Source organism: Seriola lalandi, unplaced genomic scaffold (genome assembly GCF_002814215.2).
Source record: "Seriola lalandi dorsalis isolate HSWRI2012SDOR001 ecotype SW California unplaced genomic scaffold, Sedor1 jcf7180002054143, whole genome shotgun sequence".
In the NCBI taxonomy this organism is placed as follows: Eukaryota; Metazoa; Chordata; class Actinopteri; order Carangiformes; family Carangidae; genus Seriola; species Seriola lalandi.
In genome coordinates, this window is record NW_019524696.1 from 35,393 (window position 1) to 50,377 (window position 14,985).

General features: G+C 41.0%; 2 protein-coding genes across 4 annotated transcripts in view; both read right to left on the reverse strand.

The window, feature by feature from the left end:
* Nucleotides 1-53: 53 nt before the first annotated feature.
* LOC147819280 (ovochymase-2-like) lies at nt 54-1,669 on the reverse strand. The gene is made up of 3 exons (XM_087173258.1): nt 1,607-1,669; nt 340-437; nt 54-243 (listed from the first exon to the last, which is right to left on the reverse strand). Exons 1-3 carry the CDS (start codon nt 1,667-1,669, stop codon nt 54-56), a joined length of 351 nt encoding a protein of 116 aa, XP_087029384.1.
* Nucleotides 1,670-9,256: 7,587 nt separating this feature from the next.
* The window catches only part of far1 (fatty acyl CoA reductase 1), a 24,183-nt gene continuing 18,454 nt past the window's right edge, over nt 9,257-14,985 (reverse strand). For 2 of the 3 annotated variants that reach the window (XM_023403539.2, XM_087173259.1), the window contains exons 11-13: nt 11,796-11,925; nt 10,428-10,555; nt 9,257-9,960 (exon numbers count right to left, since the gene is read on the reverse strand). In XM_023403539.2, coding sequence (XP_023259307.1) covers nt 9,801-9,960; nt 10,428-10,555; nt 11,796-11,925 — 418 coding nt within the window. In that variant the 3' untranslated portion in view covers nt 9,257-9,800. Of the gene's footprint in view, nt 9,961-10,427; nt 10,556-11,795; nt 11,926-13,729; nt 13,902-14,985 lie in introns of all 3 variants that reach the window. The other variant, XM_023403540.2, reaches the window with a different exon arrangement.

Below are 14,985 nucleotides of genomic sequence, written 5' to 3' on the forward strand. Positions count from 1 at the left end.
AAATTTGATAAGTGTTAACGTGTCACCATCAATCGATCAAATCAAACTAATCATCAGAAATGAAACCTGCCCAGTTGGATGTCTCGGTCCAACTCTACCATTGCTATGTCATGGCTCATGGGCGAAGCATGGTGGTACTTTTCGTGCACTGAGACAGTCTTGACACGAAAGACCTGCTCCTCTTCATCATCCACTCCGCGATCAAACTCTCCCACAGCCACCGTCACACCGCTGAGAAACTCTCTGGACACACGGGAGGACAGTAAATTCAGTTCATGTCAATCTGATGTTCATACAATCAGGAATTCAGGAGTAAAGCATACGCATGTGGGGCAGTACTTCGAGACTGATGTAAAGCAGTGTGCGGCGGTCATTATCCAGCGGTCAGTCAGGATGGCCCCTCCGCAGAAATGAGAGCCCTTGAGCCGTAGGGAAACCTGAGCATTGATAACACAAGTGTATGGTTTAGGTGTTAGTTCATACTAACTATTTGATTCATTTAACAAAAAAATATTTACAGTATTTATACCGTAATTATTTATTTACATATTTATGTTTGCACAGTTATTATTTACATATTTACAAGTTCAAATATTTACAGCTGCATCTTTAAAAACAGTCATTATAACCTCCTGAATCCCTTCATTTTTCTCAGTCGAAGTCCTTCTTGCCTCTGATTGGTCAGTTTAGCGATATGTGACTTAGAGACAGGAAGTGTTGTTGTTCTGAATCTGGACGAAGTAAGGAGAAAAGTGAAGGTGCCGTCTCCATCTTGCTGTTTCTTTAATCAAGCGTAGTCCAAACCACTACATATTGAACCGTCACGTTACACAAGCATGACAGAAATTCAACATTCACACAGCTGGAATCAGGCACATACACTATAAAGGTCAGAGGTCAATGTAGCCATGTTAAAATGCTAACGGGGGAGCTAAAAATGAACAACTAGCATGTAACAATCAGCATGTTTACTTGTTACCTTGCTATCGTGCGAACTGTATCGACATCAGACACACAATTCATATTTAGCTAACGTGTTTGTGTATTGTTAAAGAGTTAGCATGTTAGCATGCTATTGTAGAATTAATCAAACTGAATTCGTAGCCATAGCAAGTAGCAAGTTAGCTGAAAAGTCAGGGTCAATATCCATCCTCTGTGGCCACTTTCATATGATCAATATCATAATTATTAATAATGATAATAATAATAAGAGTAACAATATTGTCGCCAAACTGGAGCAACTAAGAAATTTACTACAACATTTCCGTGTAATTAAATGTCTTTTTTTTTTTTTTTTACGAACGCAGACAGTAAGTCATTTTTTAAAACTGGTGATTTAGTTGGAAGATTTTTTTTCAACACCCTGTTAAAACTTTGTCTCTGGCGCACAAGAAATAACATTTACCGTCAAGAGAAACAGCTGTTTATCTGTGGTGAATAGAGCCAGTGGTTAGTTTGCATGACAAATGATAAGCATAACGGCCGAGCAGACAAAGAAACCAAAACTTCAGCAACAGAAAACGCAAATGAAACAGCGTCACTGTGAGAGGAGAAAACCGAAAACCAAAAGACTTAAAGAATCAAAGAATGGTGGACTAGCACTGACCAGCCATGGGTGTGATCCATATGCGGCCTCGGTCCCCCCGACCACCCTCAGAGAGTGAACCATCGGCCTCCACACAGGAGGAACTCCACACTTTGAACCTGACGAGATGAAAACTTCTAAAAAAAAAAAAAACCTCTCACGTTTATTCTGTTCAGTGTTGCATCCCATACAGAAATATAAATATATAAATATAAGACACATATGTCCCTATACCAAGAGTGATGTTTCCATATATGTCACTTATATTACTATCACATATATACATCTTCTGGATATATGAAGATATACGTTTATAACATATATCAAATACCCATAGTAAAATTTGTATATGTACATATATTAAAAATATCTATATGATGTATTTTTATTTGGTTATTTTATTCTTATTCATTTTAACACTCCTATCTTCACATTCTGGGAAAGTGGTCTCAGCCTTTTGACCCTACTGTTTATAATATCCACATATATTGACAGGCTTTCGGATGGATATATATCTATATAACATGTTTAAAATATAAGCATACATACATAAACATATATATTTGTATGAGCTAGATGTATGTCAATATATGAAATTGTTCCAATTTCTAATAGGTTTTCTTATATGATTTTTTACATAGCCTTTATGTTTTTATTTTATATCGACATATATGTGATATATAGGAATTCAATATATGTACATAATTACATTTGTGTATGGGATCATCTTCAACTGCACGTGTTAATCCATTAGAGACGAGTAAGGTTATATCTCCTGTCACTTACCGGTTTGAGCAGCATGGATGGCAGTGTTTACCCAAAAAAAGAGAGAGAGCAGAGCGGCAGTGGTCCTCATCACTGGTGCACACAACAAGACTGGGTCCTACTGTGGAGACAAAATGGTTTAAAGACCCTGAAATATGTGTGTGTGTGTGTGTGTGTTAGGGGATACACATTAACAGGCCAGAAACCCCTGGCATCCGGTCACTGGTGAGTTCAAACGTCACAACAAAATGAAGTGCAGCATCTACTCAATGAAAGTGCGCTGTCAAGGTCAACTGTGGCGTGGTGCGCGGAGCGCTGCCACAAAGACACAAACATCCCAGCTGCCGTAAAACAACAGTCATAAAATGCGGACAAAGGGAGGCGAGCTGTTACTGCTGCACATGTGAACACACATGCTGACGTAGATGCAGATAGAGAGAGAGACAAGAAAGTCAGAAAGATTAAATCAACTTTAGATTTTAAAAAAGGCGTGAATTTGTCCTCTTTGATGTCTGAGATTAAGGAACACGTCTACCCATTGGATGCAGAAAATTATATTTCCAATCCACAGTAGGATTTCATTTTCAGTGCTTTTTGCTTTCGTGCATTAGGTTTACAGCAGTCACTGTCACCCTGAGTCAAAGAGCTCCTCGTGAAAGCCTGAAGAGACCAGACAATCTGCAGTAGCGTGACCTTTGAGGTGAGTTTTATAAGAGGAGAAAGAGGGGAAACGGATCCCGTACCACAATCACTTCGTGGTAATTCAACTGTTCCACCTGCGTAAAGAATGAGTCAGACATGAGGCCGAAGCTGGGATGCTAACAGATTTGACCACACACTTTTGAAAACGCCATTTGTACTTACCAGACAGCAGCTCTGACTGAAGCACAAGTGTGATATGGTAAGGAGAATAAAATATCACTTCATGTGAGCGGTTTCCAGTGGAAAGCACAGAGAGTTTATTCTGCTCTTTTGACACTGAGAAATAGATAAGATCCTGCAACTGTGTGTCTGTTTTGTGGAGGAACGGGCAGATGGAGGGAGCAGAAAGTAGACGTGAATCATACCAGTGATTTACCATCGAAAATCCTTGTATATTTAAAAGGGTTATCTGCAATATATGTCAATGAACATAACACAGTGGGTGGTGTTACTTCTGATAGGTAGTTTTAAAGGGTCAGTTCAGCCAACACCCCTCCTATTCCTTCAAAACAGTAGTTTCTTTAAAGGTTTTTGACCGTGATATCTGTGGAGTAAGCCGAGCAACCACTGCATTGTTTCTGGAAAAAGAGATGTTGCTGGTGAGTTTTTTTATATGTCAATTTAAAATGCTGCGAACACTACAAACAAAATTCAATTGACTTTTCGTGTTCTCGAGATATTGCATTCACAAGGCCAAAATCGCATTTTGTGAGTGACCTTAACCTTTGACTACCAAAATCTAGTTCCGTCAAGGCATTACTGAGATATCGGCTGTGGCTGTCACCGGCGCGGAGGCATAATAAAACCAACACTATGGCTGGATATCATCAGATGTAAGTGATGACATTTTTCCTGAACCTTTTTCTTAAATGTCATCTATTAGTTGTGGCATATTTCCTCATTGATAACTGATGCATTTAAACTGGATAGGCAACTGATTGAGTTTCATCCAGCGGATACGGAACAACATTAGTATTCACTGGACTGCTCCTGAGTTAAGTATAAAGCTATTTGTCTGCTAGATGTTTGACTTCCTTCGTAAGCTAAGTGCTAATTTTGTCGGCTGTTTGGTGCTGGTCCGGCAGTGTAGGTCACCAGATCTTTTTTTTTTTTTTTGGGTGAAAACAGCTGTCTGCAAGATCGGCGAGACTGAACTGAAACAGTACAGTTACGGAAGTTACGCACTGTAAAACCAAAATAATGAGCTGAAAGAGACAAAAAAAAAAAAGTCGGGTTTGTCACCATGAACAACTGCTTTTCATATTACACACAGTCATTTGATCCATTGTTAATGTAAAATATTGTGGGGTGCAGCTTTAAGTCTCTGTGCTGTAAACCTGCTCCCTCTTCATTAACTTTTCATTAACTTATGAACTGTATAGACGTTCAGCGAGATCCTGTGCGAGTGTGTATGTGTTTGTGTTTTCTGCCTCGGGGCTCCTGCTCTAAGCCCTCTAAGCCCCTGGTTCCTGTTTATGCAGCCCAGTGGCCCTGGCCCCACTGGGTGTGCGCGGCTGGTTGTGACTCAGTGCTTGGCATGGTTGCTGGGCCACAGTTGCCATGTTGCTGTTGCCAGGTGTTGAAGGGAGGAGCATAAAATACAGAGGGCTTCCCATTGCCGTAGGGCTGCGTTCACAGTCTAATGGCCCACAAAACAAATGGCCAGCTGTTAACAGATCATTCAGTCCATTGTCTTCATTGTTCGTGTAAAACTGCACGAGTTTAAGCCAAATTGATGACTTATAATTTTAGTGACATCAAAACTTTGATTTAGTATTTCAGAAATTTGATTTTGTATCTCATAATCTAAAAATTATCATAATTTTTTTTTTTTCCTCGCAGAACTTTTGTTTGATCATTTGGAACGGATCTGGTTTTCCTGATCCCGGTCTTCCGCTTTAGTTTTGACCCACAGAAATAAGTTTTGGATGATGACAAAGTAGGAAATGAACTTTCATGGCTGTTGCCCCACAACCCTCCTCACTCGCAGCAAGAAACAGAGAGCCTCTCCAGTGTGAAACAATACCCAGACACAATCTCTAGCGTCATTTTGCTTAGCAACCAGAGTCAAGCGAGGGCAACAGATCAGGCACAACGGCAATTTTGTGCACCAGTAATCACGTTACCTGTGCCTGTGTGGGTTTACGCAGTCACAGGCATCATCTGATCTTCCACAGCTTTCATGTGATAAGGACCAAAATCAACCCCCTAATCAAAGTCAGGTTTTACACTTGACACTGAATATGCAAACGTGCAGAAGCTAAAAGGTCACTGTGGCAGGGCGCTGATATAATCTCCCTTTGAGAATTACCCTTCCAGTCATTTCTATAAAATCAAAACTGAGCCATCCAAACGAGGACAGGCCGATCCTTCCGTCCACAGAGTCGAGTGTAATCCTGAATGGCAGCATTAAATCTTAATGGAGCTGTTCAATAGCCTCCACTTTAATCTGGCTTCCAGATAACAGCGCGTGAAGTGGAGGGACGGATCTGTTACGCACCACAGGAAACAGGTCAGCTGGACAGATTGAGACCAATGGTTCACTTGATACGCTGTTGATCACGCCCGTCACCAACGAAGAAGAAATCAAACTTCTGAAACAGGAGGGGGATTAAACGCCGTTTATTCCTTCTTTTTGGTTTACAAACAAAAGGCACCATTGATTTATTGTTTTTGGAGTCTTACATTGACACTGACTGTGGCAACAACTCCTGTTCCTCCCTCTGAGACTCGACATAGTGGCCTGTAGTCGTTACACTGCTCAGAGCAGGAGCGATGAAACAAGAGTCGCCTCAACAACCACACGAGCAGCACATTTTTAAAACGAACACTCCAGTCTGAATGCAATCACAACCTCAGCGTATGGACCCATCGTGTGTCGGCCACGTTTACAGAATCGAACATAATCTTTGAGCCCTGAAAACAAGAAGCTGGAAAAGTAGGAAAAAAAAGAAAAAAAAGACACCACTCTTACTTTGATGTAAGTGATTAATACACAGACCATCAAATCTGAAACATCCAGGAGAAAAACGGACTAACATTTCTTCTTCATGAAGACAGCAGTGCATTAACCCAGGATTAAAGCATGAAAACGTTTTTTTAAATAACCATAACAAAAAAAAAGAAGAAAAGAAAGTCCTACAAAAGCCTCATGGGGGGAAAAAGAAAGTATATTACCATTATATACATAAACCAGATGAGGTTTCCAAAAGCTGTGATCAAGAGTCACAGGCTTCTACATTAACACAACATTTTCTGCCAAAGTTGGGAGTTTTGATTATTTCATATAAGATTTATGCATTTGTTTTTCCTGTTTGTGCTCTCACTGGTTTGAAGTGGGCAGGACACGGTTGGAAAAAGGTGATGTCACAGATTTCTATCCACCAATCAGGACTTCGATGCATCTAGATCAAAATTTGATGACAGGTCAGGCCAGTAAGTGTCATTAAAATCTTGTCAAACCAAACCTGAGTCCTGATTTAAAAAGAAAAAAAAAAAAGTAAAGCAGATTAGCTGGGTTTTTGAGTGTTAAAGTAATAGTTTAACAGTCTGGGAAATATGCTTGTATATAAGCAGTTAGATTACTTTGGTTACTCGTGTCTGTGCCATAAACATGAAACTGGAGCCTGCAGACTTAGCTTAGCACAAAGACTGGAAACAGAGGGAAACAGCTAGCCAAGCTCTGTACATAAAAAGGTATACAAAATCCAACTCGGTGCTTCTGAAGCTTGCTAATATCTTGTCTCCTTTAGTTTGTACAAAAAAGCTGCACTTTGTCTCCTTTGAACAAGACCAGGCCACATGTTACCCCTTGAATTCCAGTCTTTATGCTAAGCTAACCAGCTGCTAGCTATAGCTTCATATTTACTGTACTGACATGAGCTGTATCTATCTGCTCATCTAACATTCAAATAAGTAAATTTCCCAAAATGTCAAACTAATCCTTTAACTCATTTAGTGATGAATATCTAAATGTTAAAAGATCTGAAGCCACGTTTTCAGGGGCTTTAAATTATTTGATAAAAAAAAGGATCAATGTGACTATTCAGGATTTATTCTAATGCTGATGTTACTTTGTGTAATGCCCTGTTTGATGGGCAAGTCATTGGTAGATTCAGTAGTTCCTGACATCAAAAGCGAGAACATGAAAAGGACCCGTTCATCCGTCTCACTTCTCTAACCACAAAAAAAAGCTTAAAGAAAACCCTGAATTAGACATGCCATTGCTTTTTTTTTTCTTTCCCCCCCTTCTCCGAAACTAAACTACACAAGGGCATGACCACAACCATTCACCACCACAAAACTGAGCTACACACTCACACCGTCACAAGGGAATAGAGTTACAACAGCAAGAATTCATCACACAGCCAAACAAACACTTAGTACAGGCAATTATAATATTGTTAGTTTGTCATTTGAGGAATCAGAGGAAGATTCTGGCTGTGCAACAAAACGTCAGGCCGTGTCATTCTCCTACATTCAGAGAAAAAAAAAAGAAGAAGTACATATACAACAACAAACAACTCATAACAGTTGAACTCCGCTCTGAACATACTGTACTTATCTTTATATATTCACCTTTTTTTCTTCTTTTTTTTTTGTTTTAAGTTTTATTTACAGCAGCTGAAGTTGCTTCAGGAAGCTTTGTATCATTAAATTAGCCACGCAATGTCATCAGCACAAAAATACATGGTTATACTACCTAAATAGAGCTGTACACAAAATAATTAGAAAACATATCTGATTGCTCTCTTTTCACATTGTTAGAATATTGACAAAAAGTTCAGGCACAGTTCTCACTTGCACACATCTTTATGTATCCCTGTATCCCCCCTCCCACCCACCCCACTGGTAACATGATCCATGTAAAAAAACAGCTCATGCTGTGAGAGTGAAAGCCACATTCATAGGGCAAAACGGAGGTGTTGAAAAGTTGCTATAGCCCAAGACACGCTGAGAAGACACATGCAAGCACAACCAAAGACCAGCGCACGGCCACAGCCCGCTTCTTCAGACATTTTCTGGGAAAACTGAAGAATTAATATGGCATTGAGAGACGATTCACAGATGTATGATGTGAGGACTTTAGCTCATGTTACCAGTTCTGTAACCAGCCAACATTTGTGGTCTGAAAAGGCAAATATCTTTTTTTTTAGCGAGAAGAATAATGAAGGCAACTGAATGAAGTTTGTAACAGAATGAGCACAAATGATAAATCCTGCATACCTGTACAGAACTGACTAGCATGAAAATGAACCAGTAAAATGAAAAGAAAATGACCAAGGTAACAAAACTTTTCACAAAGATGCTGAGCTACGGTTCGTTACTCTACTGTTCAGGTAGCTTTATCAAATTCTTAGTGTGAGTCAAGATGTTAACTAGTAATGAAAAACAAGTAAATTTTTAGGCATACAGGAGAAAAAGAAGCCAAACGTGACAATATTTCTCCTCTCAACTCCACCCATCTCATCCTCTACTGAGCTACGAGTCTGTAAGCTAAGAGGTATTTTGGCAAAAATCGCTTTACGATTGTCACAAATGACTTTCAGACATGACAACAACAACAACAACAACAACAAAAAGGAACCTGTAGAAGAAGCAGCTTGATTTGCAAGAAGAATCTGGGAGGCACTGGCTAAAGCCATCGTATTACAATCTACATTGTGCTTGGTGGAAAATTAGGGAACCGGCCCCTGCAGTCCACTAGAGACACACAGGAGCGCAGTATTGTCGTAGGGAGCGTCTCTGTCAAGCGAGAAGAGGGAAAGAAGGCCAATGACAACACTTGATGAGAGAAGGGTCGGTATGAGCGAGCTCCCAAACTCTGACAACGTCAACTTTTCTCTTTACACCAAGCTGATCAGAGCAGCTGTCATAAACGTTGGTTGAAATGGCTTTGGTCTTGGAGATGGGGTTCGAAGAGAGAGACAGAGTTTAAACAATGATTCCTAGACCAGAATCATTCTTCATCTGCCTCCAACCAAATGTGAAAAACCAGCCACAATGCCCCAGAAGCTGATTATTGTTCATGCTTTGCTTTAGCAAATTCTGCTGTCCAATGAAAACCCCAGAAAAACCCTGCTTATTATAAACAGGTTTTTCATTTCCGCAGGGCGTACTAGCATAAAAATGACAAACAAATGTAAAAGGAAACAAAGAACTGGAGTTATGTTTTCACGTGACAGATGTAACCCATACAGCAGCTGAAGTGGTTATTTTTTAATGAAAGACTCCATATACAGAAAAAGACCTACAGTACAGGACATGAAGCCTGGACTGACTCAAAACCAGCCGAGGATTGTTGCAGCAGAGCATCATCCAGTGCATAGCTTTGTTTTGCAGACAGGCAGCCAGGCGAGCAGACAGACAAGATGGAGCAGGTTTACAGGAAGTGCTCCGGAGTAAAAGCCGGCACCAGAGAGGGACTGGAGTGACTGGAAATGAACAGAACCAGCGCGTGTGGTCCTGCGTCTTGATGAATCCATGCCCTCTGCATGAAATGCGAGCGATCGGGTTAGATAGATCTGACATATGCAACATTTAGAGGCTTGTCCAGTAGCTCAGTGTCCACGATGTTTAACGCTGCCAATTAATCTTTGAGTGCGAGGGCGAACACGGGGCCAAAGGCAGACAGTGTGGTACCATTTTGAAGGACTTTGAGCTCCGGTTCCTTTCATCATCCAAAGCCAGTGTTTTCTTCATTCCTCCATCCCTCCATCTCGCCATCCGCCACCGTGTCCCCGGCTCATTATCTCATGGTGGAGGAAGCTCTGAAGTAGGAGAGGAATTTGAAGCAGAGGCTCACCACAAAGTACCAGATGTTTCTGGCCATCTGGGATCGGGCAATGAACACGCGCCAGATGAGCACCACCAGGATGGTGTTGAAGGTGTAGCGGATGTTCCTCAGCCTGGAAAACAAATGATGAAATTCAACAGGAAGATTCCAATATCAGAGAATAATAAATAACTACAAATACAAATCATAGCTCAAGTCCATTTCTTTTTATACTGCTCTTTATATTGCCATTATTAATTAACCCACTTTGCTGAATTATTTACATGAGCTTTGTTGAAGCCCAGAGGATTACTGCCACTGTAAATGTGCTCTCCTCTGGGAAAGTTTGGCAGGATAAAACTCATACCCCTGACAAAAGCAAAAGACATCAGTGCTTAATGGAAGGATGAAGTGAAATACTTGAAAATCTAGAGGATATGTGAGCGATAATGCAGAGATTTATCTATAGTGACCTAGATGTAAAAAGCCTACTTCCAACAGAGAACAGCCAGCTGTCTGTCAGAGATCATCACAAAGAGCATTTTTCCCTGAGTCTATATGTGCTGGCACAATTGCGTGTTTGATTCCATGGATTCCTACTTGTTGAGGTGTTTGCGTGCAGCAGGCAGGCCAGACAGCTCTTCATTCAGGACGTATTTTTTGGTGCCCATACAGTAATTCTCCATGTACTCTGCCCAGTGCAGCTGGCGCACGTCAAAATTAAACACCTACAGAAATAGAGAAACAAACAGTCAGTGTACTCTGAAAACTTTAAAATGTCAGCATCAGCAACATACACCAAGGTCATCGTATATGTACAGAGGCAAAAACATTTTAGTAAACATTTCACATGAACAAATGCTTTACTACAGTTAGGTAAATATATTTCTATTTGGAACAGTAAATCAAATTAAAATACAAATACAAAATTATTTTACAATGACTAAATTTAACTTAACAGTGCTAAATGCTAACATTCGCATGCTAATATGCTGATGCTCTGCAGGTAGTATTTACATAGTTAACAATCTTAGTTTAGCCTGTTAGCATGCTAACATTTGATAATTATTATTTAGGGTGGCCAAGCCTTTGCAAACAAATGTGTATTTATTCTTTTGCGTTTTCCTCATTCTGAGTAAAAACTCTAGAAACTGTCGTGTGTGAAAATCCCAGGAGATCAGCAGATTCAGAAACACTCAAACAGCCCGTCTGGCAATAACAGCTAAATCCTAATGAAGCGCTCTGTGAGTGTACCTACTCTATTATGAAAAAAAGTGTAACAAGCCAAAATGTGGGATACATTTAATTGCTAAATTACTTTAATGGACATCTTCATGAGTATCTGTCACATACAGAACTCTAGTCGGCTGTAATTGAAGAATGTAATGAGGTGGGCTTATTGTTGGCAGCTCAGGGACTTAAAGTTCCTGAATGTCCAGGCAGCCTGAACTTTTGTTGTGAGGGGGAGAGGCACTTAAGAATTAAAATTGATTTCATGAGATACATTTTCAAAAAGAAAAAAAGAAAGACTTATTTAGACTTGATAATATAATGTACAGAACTGGATTATTTTGTCAGACGTTTCCACAGAGAGAACAAGAACCAAATGTGAGTGTTGAATATTTCAGGAACAGTAAGTGTAATGTGTGAAGAGGACTCTCAGTCCACTGACATGCTCGACAATTTCAGCATTTTTCAGACAGTTACTGAACAACAGCGTCTTTCACTACAAACTGACATCAGCAGTGAATGAATGAGTCACTCCATTGTACCCAGTTCACTACCAGACATTAACACACTTGGTGATAAATCTATCCGCCATCTCAAGAGTGTAAATATCTGACGTGTGCGGTGGGTGTTGATATGGACAACGGGGGAACAAAGTGTGAAATATGTGAAGTAGAATTTATTTCCACATATATATATATATTAAAAAATAAATAAAAGATCACTGCCACGCTTCTCTACCTTTTTATCCTCGGGGCTCATCTGGCCCATCAGCATGGCCACATTGTCAGTGTTCCACACCCAGGAGTGACTGGTGAAATACTCCAGGACCATCATGGCTTTGTGGAGGCGAGTGATCGTCTTCATCATTCTAAGATAGTCGAGCGAGGGAGGTGAGGACGAAGAGAAGGAAGCAAGAAGGTGGAGGATGATGAGAAAAGATCAACGTTGAAATGGATAAAAAAAGTGATGGGAGCCAGTGAGGAGATGATTGACAGACATAGAACAGGGACGGTTCAGGAGAAGCAGCAGAAAGAGGATTGTGGTAAATAAGCAGAGGAGAGAGGTGGTAGGAGGAACAAAGATAGGACGGACCGAGAGGGAGAGTGGGAAGGATATATAGGGGGAGGGGGGACACTGAGTGTGAAAACAAGTCCCATAAATAAACTGTAGTGTATACCAAGAACCTTCAGAAATTTTCAACATATATAGAAGATTTATTTACAAATTTGCCAAATAATCAAGAGGGTTGTCAAATGATTGTGATTATTTCCCCCCAGGGGACAGTGACTTATACAAATCAATTGAGGAATAACTGGATTTAATTTGTGTGTAACGCAAGAGGACACAAAATGGACCCATGAACCAAGTTGAGGTCAGATTCAGTGATAACTTAACAAAAAATGATTAAACCCCAAACCCAAAATGAATTAACTCTGGTCTCATGGACACACATTTCCAAAAGTTTATAAAAACTGTCCTCCTGTTAACACAAGTGAATCCAGTTAATATAAAACACTTCATTTCTGTCAGTTCTGATTCAGTGGGTCATCATTTCAGTGTTAGGGTGTATTTAGGGTGAGAATTGGTTGTGAGAATGTAAGAACAGCTGTAGCCATTATTGTGAGGATTATCTGAGTCTTCAAACTGCACACGTTTTGTTACTAAGTGAACTTCAAACTGTGTCTGAACCGCATAGTAGCAGCCATTACAGTCTTTTGTTGTTAAAATAGGCTGTGTTCCAATGATAGACTCGTTATCGTCGGGATGATTTGCCGTCATTCAAAACATTTAAACTAAATCGAGGCAGATTGAGATGACTCAGACTCCTCCTGCGAAGGTGAGTGATTCAGAGGACGTGACAAACATGCATGGATGATCAGCACATAGAGGCAGAGATATAATTACTTACAGCTGGTGACATACCCAATTAGGATCAAATCACACCCCTAGGATGTGCGTTAGCTACTGAGCCAAAGTAATTTCAGACAGCCAAATCTTTACGTGCAATTTGGCCGATGAACACTTTGTATTATAAAAGACAGCGCTTGGCACTGCAAGACTTTTAATGTCTGAAATACCTCTGGCTTGGGAGAATAAAGTTGGAAAGAGTGGAAAGAATGCAAACAGGTGAATGCCAATCAATTCCCATGCAAAGGGATCGTTTTCAGTGGGACATAAACCACCTTCGAATGAACTGAACTTTCTAGACTGCCCAAAAAGTCCCATGGTGCCTCAGGATTTTCCATGATTGGGTGAGAAGTATGGGGTGACAATAATGGATGTCATGTTCACACAGCATGGCTTGTTCTCAAGAAGGAAAGTCTTCTCTGAATAAAAGTTGTTTTCAAAAGACATTCCCCAAAAAATACACGAGCAAGGCTGAAAACATGCTCTGATAGAAACCAAACTGTGTTGTCATGACACTCGTAGTCGTTGTTAACAAAGTCCAACTGATGCCAAGTACAAGCACAGAAAACTTTAGTTTCTTCTGCCCCATAACCTTCCTTTGTTCCCACCATCCCACATAATCAGTGAGTTAAAAAAAACAAACAACATAAAACATAGTGGGGGGAGGGTGGGTGTGTGGGAACATGTGGGAAAGGTTGGGGCTGACTGTGAGGGGGAAGAGGATGCAAAAGGGGGAGGATGGGGGGGGGCAGTTGCAACCTTACCGGGGCTTGCGGCCTGTCAACCTGAGATAGCCATCATAGAGCAGGGCTGGCAGCGTGTGGCTGACAGTGGTCCAGTACTGATTAGTAAAGGGGTTGGAGCGCAGATTGACATTGGGCCTTCTGAAGGCCTGCTCTAAGGGATTGGTCTTGAAGGTCATGTTTATACAGTACTCTGTAGGAGAGAGATACACATATGACAGGACAAGGAGGACACAGAGAGGACGAGATGAAGAAGAATGTGCGTTTTCCCCTCTTATTGATACTAGGCAAGATGCAGGCCCTGTGTAACAGCATGACCGCTGCTAGCCTTTCATTAGCACCATGACTTCTGAGGGGATCTGGATTGTTAAAAGGGATAGATCGGGTTATTTGACTTGGGGTTGTATGAGGTGGTTATGCATAGTCAGAGTGTTACCTGCACTAGATTCAGCCGCTTTCTGATCACTCAGCTGCCCTGCGGCGTAATACAATGCGCTCCATAGGTGCTCTTGTGCGTAGGAATACGGCAGTTCAGCAGTTGAAAAAATATTTAATGCCAAAGGAAAGTGCTGTTTTCATGTGACGATAAAGCGCTGAATTCTACATGAAGCGTACATTTAAACGGATATTGGATTGTTTTGGTGGGCATCTTTTAAAGGTGTCTAAAACACATTTTTTCTGAAGGCCCCGTGCGCAGCAATACACAGCTCTGCCGGTGTGCCTGCGCTCCCGGTCCGGGATCTGAATGTAGTGCAGCTTACACTCCGACTCTGCGTGACTACCTGATACAACCCCATGTCGAATAAGACAAACCATCCCTTTAAAAAGGTGATGGCTCCAGTTAACTGAACTCATTGTTGAGACAGTTCAGCAGCTAGCAGAGTTTTATTTTGTTTTGTTGTTTTTTGAAAAGGGCCAGCACCTGGGTTGGGTTCCCAAAGGGATCATCAGACTGAAGTCCACCTTAGTCCATTTATCAGCTGGATTGAGATGACGTTAGTGCCGACAGTTTGGGAACCCAGCTGAAAATACTAACATTGCAAGTAGCAAGATGTAAAAAGAGTGCAGAACCCATCAGGAATCCCCGTACGAGCAGGGGAGCAGCTGGGTTCTACATTCTTCAACTCCCAACACAACTGTACACAAGCGTCCTCATTAGCATCGCAGCTACAATGATAAGCCTAGTACACTAAAAGAAAAGTGACAGGAGTAAAGCAGCAGAGGAGTGTGTGTGTTTGTGTGTGTATGGAGCGGCGTGGAAAGGGGGGGGTGGGAGG

What these genes read in the sequence shown, in the direction of transcription:
- LOC147819280 (XM_087173258.1), bottom strand. Translation starts at nt 1,669, where the DNA reads ATGGTTCACTCTCTGAGGGTGGTCGGGGGGACCGAGGCCGCATATGGA. An exon ending in ATGGATCACACCCATGGCTG is followed by an intron (nt 438 to 1,606) that starts GTCAGTGCTAGT and finishes ATCAATGCTCAG; the next exon opens with GTTTCCCTACGGCTCAAGGG. An exon ending in TGCTTTACATCAGTCTCGAA is followed by an intron (nt 244 to 339) that starts GTACTGCCCCAC and finishes CCGTGTGTCCAG; the next exon opens with AGAGTTTCTCAGCGGTGTGA.